We start from the raw sequence: 21,911 nt of genomic DNA on the forward strand, positions 1-21,911 counted from the left end.
ATTGTTTGGATATCTAAGATGGTTGAATTAAAGAGTTCAACAGCTTCATCTAGTGGGAGGACTTTGACAATGCTCCAGTTTACTTGTGCCAGGGTGTCATTTAGAGTTGTTTGGTCAAAATTGGAGATATTTCTAGTTGGTCTGTACTCGTGTTGGCTGGAGGCTTGGGTGGATTTATGTATTATGCATGCTGTGAGGTGATCACTTATGGTTTGAGGTAGAGTCCCTGCTGAAGCTACTTTGTTTGGGTGTGAGACGAGTATCCACTCTATGATGGAACCACTAGTTGTTGTTTTTTTGGGTCTAGTTACTTCATTGATAAGTTGGGTATAATTGAATAGAGTTTATTTATTGAGGGTTGATTTTTTTGTGACTTCTGTCCAATCATTGTTGACATCTCCAAGCATAATTGTCTCACTGGTAGAGGTTTTTGAAGTCCAGGCCAGGATTTGTTCTAGGATGGGTATATTACTGCCTGGTGGGATACAGATTCCAATGATGCAGAACTTTTTCCTGGTATTCAGTTGTAGGAAAGCTACAACAATTTCAGCAGATGCGAGTTGTGGGGTGGGGCTGGTATATGGTACCAATGTGAAATTACTTGGATAAATTAATGCAACACCTCCACAGTGCGACTAGGATGTTGACTAACATAAATTTTAAAACATGATTATGTTTTTAATATCAATATAACTTGTGTTGTAAACATTACATCCTAAAAAAGGTGGATTTTCTTTCCCAAACAAAATGATAGCTTGAAGGCCTGCCAGAATATAACAGCAACGAGTCATTTAGAATCTGGTTGCGATAATACTTAAGTACCATTTCATCTCTCACATACTGTATCAGATTGTTTGAGAATTAAGTAGTTGTTAGAAAATATGAGGTAATTTCTACATTGTCTTAGAATGCCCAATTCTATCAAGCTGGCTAAAGAGACAGGAGGAAGATGAAAATCCATACTTTTAGGTATCTGTACAGTGGGCTTCAAATGGGAGCAATGCCAAAGGGATACTAACTAAGGATGTGATCAGCAATAAAAAATATTAATGTTAGGCTGTGATTGGTGAGAAAAAAAAACAAAACAAAACAAAACTGTTAGCTCTATGCACCCTTTGGGTGTAATCTCTTCAACGGAGAACTAAGGGCATATATAACAAATTTGCTTGGATGCTAGTAAAAATATAGTCTGATTCTAGTTTTGCAGAGCACTGCTCCACATTGTGCAAACCAAGTGCTTGTTGTGCAGCTACATACTCAGGAACTCTTAGCAAACTGTTTTACAGGGAATTGGGGAATCTGAGTACCTGCGTCTACACAAGGTACTGCTAATCAAAATGTGATTACTTTATACAGGCAGAAAATAGAGGAAACAAGCAAAATAACCCACTGGCCAATCACCCCAAGTAGACTTTAAGTTTCTAGTGATTATCAGCACAGAAGTAGACCAGGTTACTGTCTACTCTCACCAGAGGGCAGACCTAACCTGTCCATCTTTAAAACACAGAAATGAAGCCCAAATTGCAGTAAGTAACCAAGTTAAAGCAATAAACCAAACAGTCAACACTTAGAGTTAAGGACGTACAGAAACTCAACAGCTAATACCAATAGGGAGAAAAACACTTTAAAGTAGATAAGAGTGCAAAAACTCTTTAAATAATGTACAAATGTTAAAGCAACACTAGCATATTTCCAGATAAAATGAGGTTTAGCAATACAGAGTGATTAGTTATATGTTATTATTTAAATGAATAAATAAGTACACGTGCAATTTTAAAAACTGGATTTTTCAACTTTGGAGGAAACATGCTTCATAAGCCTATAAGAATGTACTTTAGATCATGTTTATTTTAGTAACTGTATAAAGAAAATTGTGGCAGGATACCACAGTCTGTGAAGTAACAACTAACCATTGTAGGACTCAACCTAACCCCTTAGCCACTTGCACAGCATTGCCTGTTGATGCCTTCTGAACATGATTCCTGTTAGAAGTAAGGTCTATTAGCATGAAATATAAAATGTCTCGTAATGAACATGATATTTTTATTTATTTACCTTTGCACTTGAAGCCTTGCTTGATTATACCCCAGAGCTGCAGAGGAAGAAAAAACAACAGAAATGTTCATTATTAATTAAAGAAATCTGAAATTAAATGGGGTATTATAAAGGAAAATATTAGAATGACTATTAAAGACTTCTAATTTACTATAGAGCATGCTAGAGGTACAGTGAAGCAAATTCCGGAACAGTACAACACGTCATGAGAACAATGGAATTACAAAAGCAGCTGATTTCCTAACTTTATTTTCTCTGTTCATATAGTTAAACTTCTTTGTATCCTCATTCTTTATTTATATGATTTCTACTCTCCCTGTAATTATGCTAGAGAATTAAAAGATTCCTGCAAAACAAAGTACCAGAGGGAATTATCCTGCGGCAATAAACCACAACATTTCAAGATGGTAGATAGGAGGATGTGGTTTGGAACTCTTGCTAACAAGGAACAAACTTTGTAAACACGTGGTTTAGTTGTTAAGTTTACAGACCTTGAAATGAGTGCTGTTCAAGCAGATTTGCAAAACTGGATGCATTACTTTAACCACATTATGAACTTTTTCCAATTTCATTTAGAAGTTGTATCTCAAGTGATGCCCAGTCTTATAATACATTGACTTCTGGTTGCACAAATACCATTATTTTTGCATCAGTTTGTGCAAAAACAGCAATGCAAGCTCCATGTACCTATTTAAATGGTAGAAAAGAAATGACCTGATTTAACCTGGTCCCTCAGATGCCAAAGAATTGAGCCTTAACAGTCAATGGCTACAAACCAAGAAGGTCATGTACCATGTTCTGCTAGCCAGAAATTTCCCTTAGCAATAAGAGCAGCAGTTATTAATGGCCATTATAAATGTGTGACACTCTACACTAACAAGTTTCTTCAGAATGTGGACAACAGAACATTTTTACTCACTACAGCCTTGCAGCCAATTTTCTTTTACTTATCTTACATATAGTATAATTGCTACTTTTACACATTGGAAATGCTTATTGCAAATGCAAAATATGGGTACTTATCACTTCACCTAACACTCATTTCACCTAAACTCAGTTCACCTAAACCAAATCACCTAAAGTTCATTTCACCTAAAACTAATTTCACCTAAAACTCATTTCAGTGACAAGTAGTACAATAAGGCAAATCAAAGGTATATGTCATTTTCCCCACTGTAGTGTGATCCTGGTGATAGTATATATAGTTAGGATGTGTGTGAGGGGTGCAGACCCCCCACATTGGGGGGCGTGGGTGGCATAGCCCCCCACTTATTTTGGTTTTATGTTGTCTGGTTTTCTTTTACATTATTTGGTAAAAGCCAACTAGGAGGGGGGCTGCCCCCCCACACCCCCCAATGTGGGAGGCTGCACCCCCCACACCCCCTTACTATATATACTAACACCAGGATCGCACTATAGTGGGGAAAAGGACATATACCTTTGATTTGCCTTATTGTGCTACTTGTCAGTGAAATGAGTTTTAGGTGAAATGAACTTTAGGTGATATGGTCTTGGTGAAATGAGTTTTAAGTGAAGTGATTTGTACCCACAAAATATATATACCACAGCAGATGGTTTTAAAAACTTTGGGGGTTAATTGGTGTTTATAGGGTGAAGTATTTATACATAAGTATAAGAAATGCTTGCCAGTAGAAAACATAATGGCTGCAATGAGGTATGACAACCCTCCCGAGTTAAGCAAATGGTTCAGTATATTCACTTTTTCCAAGGTCTTTACCTCTTTCTCTTAATATTTTTAGTTATGTATTAATTTCATTTTCTTTTGGCAGCAAGATCACACAGGAGACATGTTTTGATTTTTAGCAGGTGTGATTTGGAATGTCAGGTATACTTACATTGCTCTATTTATGTTTGCAAATGTAAGTGGCTAAGTCAGTGTCTCATCAGGCTGCCTTGATATCAGAGAACATAGCTCTCTGCTGTCCCTGATTCTGCAGAACATCCCTGATTTGGTTTCATATTTTTGCCCTTTTCCACAAAAAATTTTTGATTTTCTGATAAATCACTGAGACTTATAGTCAGTCAGTAATGCAAGATGGTAGAGTTTCATACTTCATATGCTGAGGCCAATCCTGTTGTTCTATTAGAGTTCTAACTCAATTAGAGTAATATATAAAAATGATCCCAGATGTTGGGCCTTTGTCCTCATAATTTCCGGCTTTGCTCTGACTGTTGAGCAAAGACATTGAGAGGTATGCTGGTCAGATCAGAAGACTGTGACTTTATCCCAACACCAAGTGCTTGGTTGCATGTTACAACACTAATACAGACACAAGGAGGAGGATAGGTGCCAAATTCTTGAAATGCTGTACTATGGATGAGAAGTTAAACTAAACTTGAAGTGATATAGCTCCAGTGAACATTAAAGCTTCCAAAGTACTTGTGGGAAAGAGTAGAGATTTCTTAACATTGCATAAATATTATTTACAAATTGCATAACACTTTTAACATCCCACACCCCAGAGCCATTCCTCAATCTGGCACCCCTAAATATTATTGAGGAGCAAAAAAAAAGTCTGCGATCTGGTGGCTGACTAGTACTCCTCAAATGCAGGAATCAAACAGCCAGCTAGGTCCTGCTTCTGTGTCCCACTCCAATCGCTCCTCAGGACAGGAGCAGTTAAACAAAAAGAAAGGTCCGTCATCTGGTACCTGGTGCTCCTGGAACGCAAGAGCAAATCACGTCCATTTCTGCATCCCAACTCTGCCCTCTTTTCTCAGTTGAGAGCAAAAAAAAAAAAAAAAGCATTCGTCTTAAACAGGCATGGAGCACCACAGCAGAGTATTATACAGTACAGATGATTGAGTTTACATTATGAATAAAATTAAATGTATATGCTTATTACACCATTTTATCTACACCGAGTATGTTTCAATTTTGTCAGGAATAGGTCTGCATGCATCATATCAGTTGTAACATATAGCACTGGTTGCATTAAAAAGAGTTTGGTACTTTCAAAACAGAAACCTCTACAACCCAAGAAAAAGATTTATCTTAAAAAATAAAAAGAAAAAAATCTATTTTTTCTTTTAAACTGTAGCAAACTGCTTGCTACATTTGTGACAAGTAGTTGCTGCAGTTCAGAACACATATGAATTGTTACAGTGCTCAGCTTTGACTACAAATGCAATACTTTCATTTAAAAAATGGTATGTACTTTACTAAATTGCAGTCAGGATTGGTATATCTCCTTGCTTACACTTTGCTGCTGGGGCAACTGCCCCCTTTTGTCCCACCCTAGCTAGGCTACTGTTTACCATCACAGTTATGTGGTCATGACACAATCCCTAATGCATTTTAATTAATCTTTCTGTCATTACACTATATGATTTTGGGCAATTCCTTAAATATTATATAAGTATGGTATAATCTGAACTATGCCACCAAAACCTTCTGTGAGCAAAGATGTCTACTAAAAATTTCATGGGCATCTTCTGACATATTACACAGCACTAATCCCTCTCAGTTCACTTACTCTTTAAAGAGACAGAGTGGGTCTACTACAGGTGCTCATGTGTTAGTAGCTTGTGTTGTACCTGTTTGCTGCCACTTGCTCAAAAAAAGCAAGTGCTCTAACTCCCAGAAACTTGATCCACTTATCCAACATAGCTCTCCCAACATCTGATCCTACATAGCCTTACCATAAGCTAAACCCTAAAGTTAAAACTCCTACCCAGTTCTAAGCATAATACTTTACTAAACCTAACACCTCCTCCCTGCTTCCTAAACCTAAAACAATCTGATTGCTCCTTAAACCTAAAACCCCCTTCTCACTCCCAAAACCTAAAACTTTCTTCCCACTCCCAAATCCTGACCTCTCTTTGTGTTCCCTAAACTTAAACTCCCTTTCCCCTTTCCAGCTCCCTAAACCTAAAGCCCCCCATCCTGATTGCTAATTAAAGCAACCTACACTTCCGTCTTATGGCCATTACACTGACCTTGGCTGAATTTGATCTCTGTGTTCGGGCAAAGTATGGCAGCTGCACTTCCTCAACATGGCTTTAGCACCTGGCTCTAACACAGTATTTGAATTTGGCTATGGGCGGTTAGCCATACCAGTTACCAGTCACTCGAGTCTTTAGCTGTGAGGAAGTCCAATTCAAGCAGTTGGTGCTTAAGTGGGTGTAAGGGTCCTAGACAGAGTGTGTTTGCTATTGCACTGTGTCTCACATTGAATACATTTTCTAATTTCTGTAATGCAGTGACAACAGTCTGTAGCTCCATCTCTCCAGCTTGGAAATGGAACAAGCTGATTACTGATGCTTTCTGTGCTGTGATATGTCTGATGTTTTGTGTCTATAAGACAGAGCTTTTGCTAATAAAAAGATATTCAAACTTTACTCAGTTTTGTGCTATTGGAAGGGGAAGTTACCATGTTTATACCACATTGTTTACCTTTTCCAAAATAGCTTTGTGACAATAATTATCAAACTATTCTTTCTTTGGGGCTGAGGGTGCAGGTCCTCTTTTTATCCTTTTGCCTTTATTTTCACTTGTGTGTTACCAGATATCATTATCACTATTGTATGCCTGTCTTTTCAGTAATTTTACTTGTTCATCACTTTAGCTTTGCAATGACATGTTCATTAATTATGCATGCCTTTTATGTTTTGTGCCAGCATATTTCATGCATTTGGGATCTTGTCTGGTGTTAGCCACTTTTTGTTTTATTCATTTATTCTTGCTCCACATTACCTGTACGTTTATGTAATTATTACATTTCACATATTTTATTGTACTCTTGCCATCTTATTGCTACTCTGCCTCACTCTTCCTCTTAGATTTCTCACCTTACTTGCTCTACCAATTCTGCGGCTGCATCCTTGTTTCATTATGTCCCACATTCCCACACTTACTACTTGTCTCATTTTCTGAAAGACATGCTTGCACAGCAAAAGTTGCAGCAGGTGACATACCAATGTCAAGGGAAGGCATGTAATTCTGCATTCACTGGCTCAGGTTTTCAGATGTTTCTTTTTTGTGAAATAAATAGTATTTTTGATTTGTGTGAGATAGAAAAGAGTATACATTAAATATTCTATGGATGTCACTTGTGCTGTATCAAACTGGTATTGTGTACTGTCATGCTTTTGATCTAAGTTGCAAGAATTAGACAAAAACTGAAACAAAAGTTATAGATTTGTATATAACAAAGTCATCAAAACCCACTGCATTAAAGTAAATTTAGTCTCAGCCTAGGGCCCTCAGGAGACAAAATGGGCAAACTGAATTATTTTAAAACTGTGATAGAACTTACACAAAGAGTGCCAGAAATAATATCAGTTAGTGATGAGTTGCCCATTTCTGTCCATAACTTCCAGCTGAACAGGCTTTGATGAAATAGGCCACAGCAAAAATGAAACAGGTCATAATAAAGCATTTGCCTCTGTGTAACTATAGTTAACTGGTCCCAGTATTTTCTCATTGTCTCACACTGCCCTATAAGGTGTCTTACCTGGAGAAGAAAAAAATCATATTTGACCTTTAGAGAATGAAACATCTGTGTGACTGCCATGCTGAAGTACAGACTACATAAAAGGATGAACAAAATCATAAGAAGGAGAAAGTACAACTTTTTCATCTGTAATTATGAAGATATTTCATATTCAACTCTGGTATCTAACCAATAGTACATATCTTTAATGGTGCTACAAAGGAAAAAGTATTGATTGTTATAATCCTAAAATATCTACCTGTCAGATGCTACCTGACATCTATCTGAATCTACCATATAACTGTTAATCTGAATGCTGCTGGTGCAAAGATTGTTAAACTTGTGAACACTGTTTACAATAATAAGGTGAAGAAAAGCTGTAGTTACAAAGGTAAAGTTATACATACACACATACAAATATTTCAGTCACAGGCAATAATGTCCTTCTAGCCTGCTAATATACCAAAACATTTTTCCCATAATAAGTGTCCAGGTTGTTCTTAAAAATATGTAAACTAGTGCTTGCTTTAATGTAATTTGGTAATCTATTCCATGCATGAGTTATTCTTTCAGAAAACCAATTAGTACACTTCATATTACTATAGACTCTTCTACATAGGTTGTCTGATAATTCTCTACTACTTTTTGATAAGCCCAAACATTCCCAGAGGTAGTTGTTTCTAAATGTCCTGCATACCTGAAGAAGGACTCCTCTTAAATATCTATATGAGACATTGTACAAGTTCGGATGTGTGTACTAACATAGAGCTTTAATTTTTTAATTATTAATTATGTTGATGTTGGTTCTGACATGGAGGACAACACCAGTGGATATACTGCAGAACTTTCAAGTAGCCAATAGAAATCAATAATTCACACTCACTTCTTTGGTGTTAGGCTTGCCCTGTTATATTCTCCCCCTGCCACCCTGTGGCAAGGGTGATAACTATGCAATGGCCTTGTACATTTTAATGTATATGTGTGGGAAAGTACAATGCTTGATGCACATTATTTTCAAAGTGCATAGGTGGATATTGCAGACACCACAGTCATATAGTATTACTGACAATACTATACACTGGAGAGATGTCTCATCTTAGGGACGTAAAACTACTTGCAAATGAAACTAAGCAGTTATTTATTTTTTTCAGACAGGCTGCACACTTACCTTGGGTCTGAGATGAGGACAGAAGAGGCTACAAATTTACTATACTGTTTCAATATCTACCTGGTTTTGATATACAATTTCCTGTGTTATGAAGTCCATACTTATTCAAACAGGGTATAAAAACATTATTTTTCTTCTTCTTGGCAGAGGTCTGGCAACAGCAGCAGTAGCAAGTTTAATTAAAGCCTGCAGCAAATGCTAACAAGTTATTTTTTTCAGTGTAATTATGTCCATAATCCAAAGAGTTTTGTATTTCAGGGAAATGGCTACACCGAGTATGCAAAATTGCTTTATAGCTTCATGAATAGCTCTGCCATGCCAGATTTGTTAAGTAAAATGTAATTTGGCTACTTATGTTTTCATTAGCATATTCTACTGTTTACCTTTGGTGCCTCTATATTTATTTATTTTATTTTACATTTGTTAACCGGGAAAGTCTGACTGGACATATATCCATTTTCAGCGAAGGCCCGGGGAGAAAAGTTCCAATAGCATGTCATATGTCATAAAGAAATTACACAAGAATATCATACAGAGATATAGGTTCCATAGAAACATAAGTTATGTATAGATTAACAATTCCTTTAGTAAAGTCAGCATACAGCATTCCAGTAGTAGGGTTTATATACAATATAAAATATAAACACATAAGAAAAAAAATTGTTTTTCTTCTTTCTAAATTATGAGTACTCTCAATATTTTGTTACAGAAATAACCAGTGATTAAGCTTTACAGTGAAAGGAATTAGGGGACCTTTAGTAGAATCCTTGAACATGGTGGTGCAAATTAACCTGGGGAGTAGCAAGAACAAAGCCAATTGTTTGAGAAGTGGGTTCTCAGGAGTTTCTTAAATTGAATAGTGGAGGTAGTGGAGGTTATTTGGTAGTCAGTTCCAGATTTTGGCAATAGTGCAGGCAAAGAGAGATTTGCCAGCATCATTTTTGTGTCTAATAACGCTTATTAGGTTCTGAGAACTAGATCGTAGTAAGGCTCTGGTATGGATGTGGGGATTAATTATATTTTGAAGTGCAGGTTTTTTTTTTTCTGGAAAGTAGAAGAGATTATGCGCTATTGTGAGTTGATTAAACAGAAGTAGTTGAGGTAGCTTGAGCCAATTGAGTTGGTTAAGGGCGAGACAGTGGTGAGATTTGTATGAGGTTTAAGTAGCGAACTTGACTATTTTGTTATAACAGGATTCCATTTTGTTCAGATCACTCTGGTGGAGATTAGTAAGGATGGGAGAGGCATAGAGAAGGATGGATAAGAGATGAGTTCTTGCAATAGTAGCTTTGGTTTGTTTAGTTATAAAGTTTGTTCCTATAGAGAAGTCCTAGTTTTTTTATTAACTTTCTTAATGGTTTGTGCTATATGGATGTGAAATTTGAGGTTATTGCCTATTTCTACACCTAACAGTTTAGTATGTGCAGCTGGAGTGATTTGAATGTTATCTTTGGAGTAAATGGTGAAAGTGTTGTTGAGGGGGAAGCATGACCTGGGCTAAAAATAATTAATTTAGTTTTTTTGGGGTTAAGAATAAGTTTGATGTTTGTGAACCATGTTTCGGCTAGAGTAAAAGTGTTTTGGGTGAGGATTTGCAGTTCCTTTAAGGTGGGGGTGGCACTTATAAGGGTGGTGTCATCTGCGTATTGTACTACTGATGCTGTGAGTGAGGAGGAATTGATTTGGTTGGTGAATAGTGAGAACAATAGTGGGCCAAGGATGGATCCTTGAGGGACACCTATGGATACTGGTAGCAGGGGGGGACAGCTGGTCATGCCATAGGACTGCCTGCTATTGACCAGATAAGTAGCTAGTAAACCGTGATATAGTGGAGGGGCTAAGGCTTAGGGTAGATAAAGTTTGGAGAAGAATGTTATGGTCTACCATGTCAAAGGCTTTAGATAAGTCTAAGAAAATGGAAGATACAAATAGCCCCTTGTTTCTATTGTGGTTAACTATATCTGTAAATAATAGTAATGCTGTGGTGGTGCTGTGGGATGGTCTAAAGCTATGCTGGGTTTTGGAGATTAAGTTGTTTTGTAAGAGCTACCAAGGTAGTTGGGAATGTACAACTCTCTCTAATATCTTGGATAGAGGTGAGAGTATTGCGACTAGGCAGTAGTTGGTGAGTTCTAAGGAGTTGCCCCCTTTGTGCAGTGGAATAATGTGTGATGTTTTCCACAGAGTGGGGACTTTGAATTCTGCAAGTGACCTGTTTATGAGGATGGACATGGGATATGCTATGATGTCTGCTGCTATCTGAAGGAATTCAGCTGGTAGGGTGTCAGCAACTAGTGTGGTTGTTTGAGTTTCTTAAGGAGCTTTGAAATAATTTTACTGGGTACAGGGTATAGGGAAAAGTTGGTGGTATTGTTTTGAGTAGTTGGGTGGGTTTTGCTAGCACCTGGTATATGACTGCTAGTGGTATTGAGGGCATTGGTAAGGGTTTGGGCTGTTTTGGTAAAGAACTTGTTAAATTGTGTGAGAATGTTGTCATGGTTGTTTGGTAGTACTGGAGTTGGGGTGGTGGCTTTACCTGGGTGGATTATGCCATTTATTGTAGCCCAAATTTCCTTAGGGTTGTTGGATATACTAAATGTAAAGCCATTTAATGAATATGAAATAGTACGCTATCATGTTCACTGTGAGATATGCCACGTACACAAGAGCTGGACTTGGTGTAGCTGTTATTGAGTCCAGCCCCATATTTCAGCTACTCCTCCCATTCCTTTCTACATTCTTATCCTCTTTTCCTACTCATCTCCTATCCTTACCTTTAAACATTTTCCTGCATTCTCTTATTCATAGGTTCATAGGTTCATACTAGGCTATCTGCCCTAGGGCATTTATAAGCCTAGCCAGAGTGTGTTTGGCTTTCGCCACCCATTTTAAATTTATTTTGCTATGCCCTTTTTCAAGGTTAGTATACTGTGCCTCTGTCTAACAGTGACACAGAAGTGATACCCGGGGTAAACCTACTATATCCCATCCACTCATCAAGATTCCTCTTGAAGAGAGTCAATGAGGGACTCTGCCTAACCTGGACTGGGATTTTATTCCAGAGTGAAGGGAGCCTCTGGGTTATGAATCTGTCCCTCCAGAATGACCGATTAATTTCAGTGCTGAGGTTCAAGTCTCTTGAGCACGTAGCTCAATGGGATTTGGATTTTCTGAGGTGCAGCATGTCCATTAATTACGAGTTGGACATGGCTTTATACGTCAGGCACAGATTGCCTCTGAGCAGGCGGTATGCCACTGAGTAGAGCTGGAGTTTCTTTAACCGGGCAGCATATGGCATCTGTTTGAGCCCTTTGATCCTGTTGGTGAGGTACTTTTGGGGTCTTTCCAGTTGCTGCAGGTGTCTGGTAAGGTACATCCCAAAAGGGGCATTGTACTCAATTATGGGCCTGATGAGGGATGAGTAAAGAGGCACGATGACCTCCCCTGATCTAGATGTGAATCCCTTCATGATTAGGTGGGCTATATAAAATGTTTTTCTAACCACTTTGGCCACGTGGTTGTCAAATGAGAGACTGCTATCAACTTGGGTCCCCAGGTCCCTAATGACTTCTTCTGTATTTAATGGATTACCACCTATGTGGTAATTTGTGGGCACTTTGTTTTTGCCAAAGGGGATGACTATACACTTTTTGGCATTTAGCTTGAGGCCATGGCTCTGGCACCAGTTGTCTGTTTCTATGAGGCCCTTTTGGAGGATGCTTGTGTCGGCTGGAGAGTCGATTATGGCTCCCAATTTGCAGTCATCTGCGAACTTGGTCAGCCACAGTCCTTCCGTGTTGGTCTGTACCTCCGAGAAATATATACCGAACAAGAGAGGTCCCAGGACTGAGCCTTGTGGGATGCCACTTGTAACTGGTATGGAGTCTGACATAGCTCCAGCAATTCTAACCATGTGAGTTCTGTCCTTGAGCTAGTTTGCAACCCATCTAGTGACATAGGGGTTTATATTTATGCTGGTGAGCTTATCTATAATGCCCGAGTGGGGTACTGTATCGAAGGCTTTTGCGAGGTCCAGGTAGGCTGTGTGGACCACCTTCCCCTCGTCAATGGCCTTGGTGACTGTTTCAAAGAAATTGACCAGGTTTAAGAGGCAGGATCTGCCCTTAACAAAGCCGAACTGGGTAGGATCCAGTATCTGTAGGTCCCCAATATCTTTATTTATGAGGTCCATGATGATCCTTTCCATAGCTTTGCAGACCAAGCTAGTCAGGCTTATGGGGTGATAGTTTCCAGGATCCGTTGAGGCACCACCTTTGTGGAGAGGGACCACTGTTGCTGTACACCACTCTTTGGGTACATATCCTGTAGTAAGGCTGAGATTGAACAGTAGTTTTATGTTTGGGTTTAGCTCTTCTTGGAGTTCATGTAGGACGCAGCCCGGGACACCATCTGGTACCATTGATGCTGTGTTTTTTGCTTTGGAGAGGGCGGCTCTTACCTGAGCATCTGAGATGTCAGGAGGGCAGCACTCTGCTGGGATAGATATTTGCCCTTTTGGTGGGGGGGGGGATTTGCGCTGAACCTGTCAGCTAGGATGTTGGCAATGTCTGTGGGTTCGGTGTATTTTTTGTCATTTTGGACTAATTTTGAGCATATCTGGGAATTCCCACCCAGGTTCCTAACATAACTAAAGAAAGCCTTGTGATTATCCTTAGTGTCCTGTGCAATTTTTCTCTCAAAGCTGGCCTTAGACGATTTTATGAGTGCCCGTAGTTTTTTGCTAATACTGATCAGAGATGACTTCCCTTTTTGGGATTTTGCTCTATCATGTAGTAGCTTCCTCCTTCTGTTGTATAGTTTGTTTATGGCTGGGGTCCACCAGACAGGACGTCTGCCTTTGGAGGATTGGGTCTTGGTTTTATTTGGGATTGCATGATCCATGCATTCCTGAAGGTGTTCATAGAATGCGTTTATAAAGGATTCTGCGGTCTGGGCCGTATTTTCCACAGGCCTGGGTGCTTTGAAGGATTCCACCTCGGTTTTGAGGAGTGTGAAATCTGCTTTAAAGAAGTTTTTCACTGTGTTTTTCTGGGCAGGGGGTGGGGTCGGGATGTGAATATTCAGTGAGATTAGTTTATGATCTGATCTTACCAGTGAGGGATACACTTCTGGTCTGGAGCATAGAGTCCCCATGTTGGTGATGATCAGGTCCAGTATGTTTTCCCCTCTTCTGGGAGTGGTAACAAGTTGTTCCATAGCATTTGAGTTTATAAATTCTAGGAACCTTTGGGCTAGGGAGTTGGAGCTAGAGTAATGCTCCCAGTCTATGTTTGGGTAGTTGAAGTCGCCCAATATAATGGTGTTTGGAGAGACCTTCATATTTTCCAGTGTTCTCAGGAAGGCCAAGTGGGGTTCCTGGGTTTGGGAGGGTGGTCTGTAGCAGGCTATAAACTGGAAGGCAGTTTTACCCACTGTTAGTTGCACGTGGATAGTCTCTGATGCTTCGTGCTGTGCCACCAACCTGGAGGTGTGGGTATGTTTGACGAATATTGATACTCCCCCTCCTTTTGTGGTTCGGTCCAAGTTTTTTGGTATGAGGTATAACCTGGTAGTGCTGGGGTGCTCTCAGAAGCCTTGAACCAGGTTTCTGTTACTGCACAGATATCGATGTTCTCCATGCTAAGGAGAATTTCGAGTGCGTGCATCTTGAGGTTTAGACTTCTGGCGTTGAGTAGCATTACTCTTAGTTTCTTATCCCTTGTGATACCTATGGAGGTGGGTTTGTCTTTTGAGCCTTGCCTAAAAAAGGCACTATGGGGGTAGCAAGAGCCTTTGCCAATATCCGAAAGCCTAGGGGTTACAGGTGCAACCCGTCCCTAGCGAAGCATCGTGGCTTGTCAAGCATGTCGTCCCAGGCTGACAGGCATTGGATCCCCTTTGAATGACACCGATACTTAAGCCAATTGTTGAAATTGATCATCTTGTCTTCATATTGTGGCATTATTCTTGGTGAGGGTAAGATGCTACTCAAGGTCAGGGTCATACCTGCCTGGGCTACATGCTCAGAGAGCTCCTCTATGTCTCTTTTCATGTAGTCCAGGGAGGTACGTCTCAGGTCATTCACACCAGCATGGACAATGACTTGTTGTTACAATGTATCTTTACTTTCCAGTTCCCTTAGTTGTTCTTGCATTAAAATTGTCTGCCTTCCCCAATGCAGCAACCAACAAATTAATTTCTGATTATATGACTTATTGTCTAATTTTATTCATTTTCTAAAAACTTTAAAACAATTCTTAATGTTCATGTTAAACTTTATGCCTTAAATAACTGTTTCAGATTAGGGTTAGCAACTACACACACACACCCTATTTATTAACAGAATGAATTACTTTTTGTTTTTATATATATTCCCATGGTTTGTAATAGACTTCTCACAATATTGTCAATGGTCTTATTTCTCTGAACCTATATCGAGCCTATTATTATATATTCATTTCTATCTTATTTTCTTTTACATCTGTCCCACTACCCTTTTATTGTAACCCACCTTTTTCATCTTGAAATATTTTATCACATCGACTCGGTGATTTATTGCTACATCTTAACTTTATATTTGATTTTGTGTCCATTAATCAGGTAAAGCACAGAATATCATCTGCCTAACAGAAACATGGCTAAAACCTGTCATCAAAGATAATGAAATGATCCCACGTGGATATAATATCCTAAGAGTTGACAGAGTAGCTAAGGAAGGTGGTGGGGTTGCTATTCTGTTTAAATCTGGCTTGCTGTTGTAATATACCCCTAAACTCCAATACTGAAATTCTCATCTCTAAACTTGAACTTAACAATGCTAAATCAATCTATATTATCTGTATGTATTTGCCCCTGGTAATAACATAGCCACCTTGGAAAATATCCTCTGCTGGCTATCCCAACACCTGCCTCAAGAAACCATAATCCTAGGCGATATAAATTTAGACTGGAATTCCTATAGCAGTACTCTTCCTACCACCCACATAAACCTATATGGTTTCTCTTAAACCATTACCTCCCCCACCAGAATAAATAAAGCTAACAAGAAAGCAAGCATATTAGACTGGATTCTCACAAACAATCCCACTCACTACTATGAGTCTGGAACCCTCCCCGATGATTTAAGTGACCACTCACTTACCTACATCATCAGACTAAAAGCAAACACCCCTACTCCAATCTCTATCAGATAAATTAGATCCAAAAATAAATTTAACCCTGATCTGTTCCAAATGGAACTAAGAGCATGCAATTGGGTTCCCTTAAAACAACTTCCATTAGATGAAGCCATTAATTTCTTTAATTCTACCTTCCTAGCCATTCTTAATCACCACGCTCCATCCAGACCTATTAGAATTCAGGCCAAGTCTGCCCCATGGTTTTCTTATGAAACCAAACACAAAATTCATCTCAGAAATAAACATTGGGCCAAATGGAGAAAGACTAAAAACCCTGCTGACCAACAAACCTTTAGACAGCTAAGAAATGACACTAAGAAGGCCATACTCTCTGATAAACAAAACTACTACTTACAATATCAACAACCTAATCACAACAACCCACAGAAATTCTGGGCTAGCATTAAGCAGTTACTCCACCCAGGTCAATCCACTACACCCAACCCTCAAAATACAGATAGGAAAAATCCCAGCCATACAGCTAATACCTTCTTTACAGATGCTATCCAAACACTAGCTAGTCAACTATCACATAATACCTTCACATTACCTTCATACTCCTCTACCCCACCCCTCTCTTTTCATTTCAAACCTGTCCCAACCACATTTATCCAAACCCTGTTGAATAAACTGAAACCATGCTCCCCTTCTGCAGACCTGCTGCCTTCTGAATATCTACAGCTATCATCCAAGGCTGTTGCCTATCCTATTTCCATACTGATCAACAGAACTATTACTGAAGGTTACATCCCCACCTTATGGAAAGTCTCCCATATTATCCCCCTACATAAAGGTGGACATTCCACTGAGCTATCAAACTATTGCCCCATTGCCCTACTTTCGCTTTTAGCTAAAATTATGGAAAAATGTATCCATAAACAACTACTCCACCACTTAATAGAAAACAACCTACTTTCTAACTGTCAATATGGATTCAGACCTTCACACAGTACTACCACTGCCCTCCTTTCCTTTACTGACTACATTAACAGGAACCGAAACCTGAATAATCTTTCTTCTGCTCTATTTATTGACCTGTCTAAAGCATTTGCCATGGTAAACCACCAGATTCTCATTAACATACTTAAATCTCTGTCATTAGACCCACATTCCATAAAATGGTTCCAATCCTACCTTGACAAACGACAGCAAGCAGTACTTTGGCATAACTCTTTATCCACCCATCTACCTGTTACCTTAGGTGTCCCTCAGTGGTCCATACTAGGACCTCTTCTTTTCTCTATATTTATTAACGACCTTCATCTAGCTATCCCACAAGCCACTTGTATACAATATGCTGACGACTCCACATTATTTATGCTCAGCTACATCCTCCCAAGACCTTCACTCTCTCACCCAAAAAATATTCAACATAGTTGAACAATGGTTCAGTCAGCGTTGCCTTCTTTTGAACCCAAAGAAAACCAAACTCCTCCTCTTCACTCCAACTCAAAAGTCCTCTCCACTTCATTTCTCTGTGACATCTACCAATGGCACAATAATATCTCCAGACTTCACCACCAAACTACTAGGGGTCACCATCGACAATAACCTTAACTTCGACAGCCACATCAACAATACTATAAAGACTGTCAACAAAAAATTGGCACTCTCTATAGGATTAAACCCTTCCTTTCTCCGACTGCTAAAACTACTATCGCTCACACTCACTTGATCTCTACACTCCTTTATGTCTCGTCCATTTTTACTAATCTCTCCAAGAATAATCTCAGCAAATTAGAAATGTCCTATAATAACATTGCTAGATTTGCTACAGGCAACGCATTTCAAACCCACCATTGTATAAACTTAAACCAGCTAGGATGGTTAGAACTTCAACACCTGATTAAATTTCACCAACTAACCATTGCCCACAACATTCTTTACAAACCTTCCAGCACTCCAAGTTTAACTTACTCATTACCCTCTATAAAAATCTGAAGTCCTTACGCTCATCACACAAACTTCTTGTATACACCTCTAAACCTAATAACAGGGCTGGAGATTCTCTCTTCTCTAATACTGTTGGCAAATCCTGGAATCTTCTCCCTAATGACCTCACCTCACTCACCTCTTTATCTCTCTTTAAAAACAGACTTAAACTTTACCTCAAATCATACTGGCTATGCCCCTGTTCCAAACCTGGCTAGACCTATACCTCTACAAACTCAACTTACCTTTCAAGTCCTTACTACCCTCTGTTACATCTTACATCTTACTATACTTTTCTTATCTACCTTTTTTTTTACATTATTTATATCCTCTTTACATACCTTTTGTTAAGTAAATCCATTGTATCATCACTACACATCCAACTTCCTTTTCTCTATTTCTGACCTAACCTGTACTATGTCTCCATACACTCAATTCATACTATTTTTTGACTCTTAACCTCAGTGTACATCCTTTTAAATCCTCTAGGCTTTTACTGCACATTACCATTGTCAATGACTTTTTTACTATGACAATTGCTATTTTTATTATTATTATAATATCTGATGTTTGTGTATTGTTTGTACTTATACTTTATGTTGAATCATGTCTTTGGAGCTTTTCTCCCCGGACCTCTACTGAAAATGGACATATATCCAGTTAGACTAGCCCGGTCAACAAATGAAAAATAAAAATAAAACATATTTAAAGAAAGATGCTTTTGATGGGTTTTGTGAGGAGATGAAAAGTAAAGAAATAAAAGATCTATTAACAGAACATGGCAAAATAGTAAATACTGAAAGTAACATAAGTAAAGAAGTGAGTATATTAATACTTTAAAGCAGAGGGAGGTAAAGTACAGAAAAGGGAAGATCAGGTAGTATCAACCATACACTCTTCTAATTGGTATAGTGGTATGTATCCCTGCCTGTCACCGCACTACCACATAACCAGAGAAGAGGAAGTGGAAGCACTGAAGGGGTGTTTAGCTGGCAAAGCTCTAGAGAATTATTTTTTTGACAAAATCGTACACAGTGTTTGTGGAATATCTTTAAGAGTAATCTCTTCATTACACTGTGAATGCTGGTGAAGAAACTGAGTTTGCTGAAGATATTTATGTATTCTAACACAAAAAGGTTTTCAAGATATTAGACTTAAAAACTCATACACCTTCTAAATGTTACTTATAAAATTGTGATGAAATTGTTAATCAGTAAATTGTCTCAGTAGTTCAAAAAAAGGACAGTGATTCAGGCACGTGAGGTTAAGGGTACAGAATAAATGTTTTAAGGCAGATAAGCAGTATCTTTCAGATAGGAAAGGAAGATAAGTTTAAAGGATGTTTTATTTTGGTGGATCAAAGGCAGGCTTTGAATGGGGTCAGTCATCTTATTATAACATAATATAACACATAGTTGGTGGGAATACCTGCTAAAACTATTCACTGCTTTAAGTATTTATATAGTTTATCAACACAGACAGTGCTGGCTAATGGGCAAATTAGTGAAAGTTTTTCTGTGTAGAATAGAATGGGGCTGTGATGGCCTCTTAGCTCCTTATTGTATATAATTTATTTTGACAACTCTTTCAGTCAATTAGAATATAATAGTAAAACTGAGAGTGCCCACTGTGTTCAGAAGTGATGGAAATACACAGAGGATTACAAATGGATCTCCTATCATAATCAGCATGTTATTTATTCGAGAGAGGGATACAAAGTTTGAAAAGTGGATCTTGGCATCCATATCTTGAACACATAATAAGGGCTATGATCTGTGACATTAGATCATGATTTTTTATAGTACATGGATCTTTATATGCACCATGTACTAACAATCATTTATTTATTTTATTTAACATTTGTTAACTGGGAAAGTCCGACTTGGAATGTTGACAATTTTCAGCAGTGGCCCAGGGAGAAATGCTACAGACATGTGTCTTTGTGCTGTGGAAGGAAAGCAGAGCACCCAGAGAAAACCCACATGAATGCAAGGAGGACGTGCAGACTCTGCACAGAAGGCACCCCAGCCAAGAATCAAACCGGAGAACCTCTTGCTGTGAGGCGACAATGCTACCACTGTGCTGACCATTATGGACAAAAATTGCAAGAGCACAAAATGTTTTTCAAAACCTTTGAAAGCTGATAAAACACTTTAGAGCTGTCAAATAGACAGCAGGCAGAAATGAAGTGTCCGTCTGAAGAATTAACTGTTTTAAAAGCTGTTACCATTCTGCCACACTTTTTGTTTATAAATGTAGCACAGTGAAGAATTTAACAGCTGTATTATTACCTTCTGCTGCTGTTCTTTGCCAGTTGACACTATCCATTGTCAGTCTGCATTGTGAGACCCGATCTTAACAGCACTAAGAGTAAAGTTTGTTATGCACCTTTCTGATGTCAGAAAGGTGCTTAACAAGCTTGTCTTTTTTTCCTTTTTTGGGACTCAGTGCATTATAATTTTTTATAATGCTGATAATATGTACTTATTTCTTTTAAAAAAGTGACTGTTGTTTTTGAGACTAGCTGTGACATTTCTGTAAATAAAAACAAAACAGAAATATGCATAGATGAATGATATAAGACACAATACTAAATTTAAGTGGGTAGTGCTGGTGGTTCTAGTGATCAAAGTGGGGAGAGATGAGAATGTAAGGATAACTGGGTAGAGAAATTGCATAATTAGAAACAAAGTTGAATACATAGGCTAAATGATAAGCAGGAAAGAAAATGTATGGTTCAGTAAAACTTTATTATTTTTATTGATTTATTTGTTAGAAGGCCCAGATTCTAAAACAATTATATGCTCAGGTAAGTCACTGCCCAGAGGCTATGTCTGTAACTAAGATGGATGTGACTCTGAAAGAAAGCTTGCACAGATTACTATTATGAATACGCAACTCAGGAAGAATGCATACCTTCACAGATGGTTCTTTTCCATATTTAGAAGATACGAGAATTGGCACATCTACTTCTCTAATTTGGAGAACATGTCTAAATTGGAAGAGTACAATGTTACATCATGCTGTGCCATGAAACCCACCCCAATAGATATGTTAGGCAATCTGCAGTTATTGTATGAAAGACTGTCACTAGCAATAAAAATTTAGATTTTAACCTATCAGCACTTCAAATACCTCTTAATGACTCCTTTATCTTTGGATTCTACCATGTACACATGATGTGATTAATTTGCACTGTGTGCCTCAGAATCATATTACACTGCTATGCAGAATGAAATGGTCTGAGGTAGAATAACAGCAATCATGGCATATAGATCATGTAGTGTTACTGTACCTCCTGTGTTCATGCAGGAACGTGGCTTTTTGATAGTTTGGGGCAATGGTCACAGCTCACTGGATAGATTCAGCATTGCCACCCTGAAATTTTTGGAATATGGCCTGGTAGTTCCATCATAATATTCTGTGGAGGTTCATTTGTTAAGTGGTTGCATTCTGTAATAATAAGATGTAGATTGAAACTAGAAAATAATGGTTTTGTTTACAATACAAGTGGATTTGGGTATGATAAATCTAACAGTATAGGTTCATAGGTTGGTACTAGGCTATCGGCCCTAAGGCCTATGCAAGCCTAGCCATAACAATTCCCTGGAAATTTTTTCCCAAAATATTTAATTCTCTGGGCCCCTGTCTAGCAGGGCAACTGACATGATTCCTGGGGTGAATTTTTTATCTCCCATCCAGTCATCAAGGTTCCTTTTGAAGAGGGCCAATGAGGCGCTCTGCTTGACATGTATGGGCAGTCTATTCCAGAGTATGGGGAGTCTCTGGGTCAGGAACCTATCCCTCCAGCATGTTTTGTTCATTGTGATGATAAGGTTTAGATCCCTGGAGCATGTGGCTCTGAGGGATTGGGATTTCTTTAAGTGGAGCATGTCCAACAGCTCAGGGTTTGACATGGCCTTGTATGTTAAGCAGGGATCACCTCTGAGTAGACGATATGCCACAGAGTATAGCTGGAGTTTTTTTAGACAGTCAGCATATGGCATCTGCTTTAGGCCTGTGATTCTTTTAGTGAGGTATTTCTGTGGCCTTTCCAGCTGTTGCAGATGTCTTGTGAGGTACATACCAAATGGGGCATTATACTCTATAATGGGTCTAATG

General features: G+C 38.6%; 1 protein-coding gene across 2 annotated transcripts in view; it reads right to left on the reverse strand.

Moving 5' to 3' along the window:
• RASGRP3 (RAS guanyl releasing protein 3) overlaps nucleotides 1-21,911 on the reverse strand; it is a 1,166,392-nt gene that overhangs the window by 85,625 nt on the left and 1,058,856 nt on the right. For both annotated transcript variants that reach the window (XM_044058961.1, XM_044058951.1), the window contains one exon: nucleotides 2,056-2,092. In XM_044058961.1, coding sequence (XP_043914896.1) covers nucleotides 2,056-2,092 — 37 coding nt within the window. The remainder of the gene's footprint in view (nucleotides 1-2,055; nucleotides 2,093-21,911) is intronic.

The sequence above is a fragment of the Protopterus annectens genome, chromosome 1.part2, assembly GCF_019279795.1.
Source record: "Protopterus annectens isolate FY-2018-M chromosome 1.part2, PAN1.0, whole genome shotgun sequence".
Taxonomy (NCBI): domain Eukaryota; kingdom Metazoa; phylum Chordata; order Ceratodontiformes; family Protopteridae; genus Protopterus; species Protopterus annectens.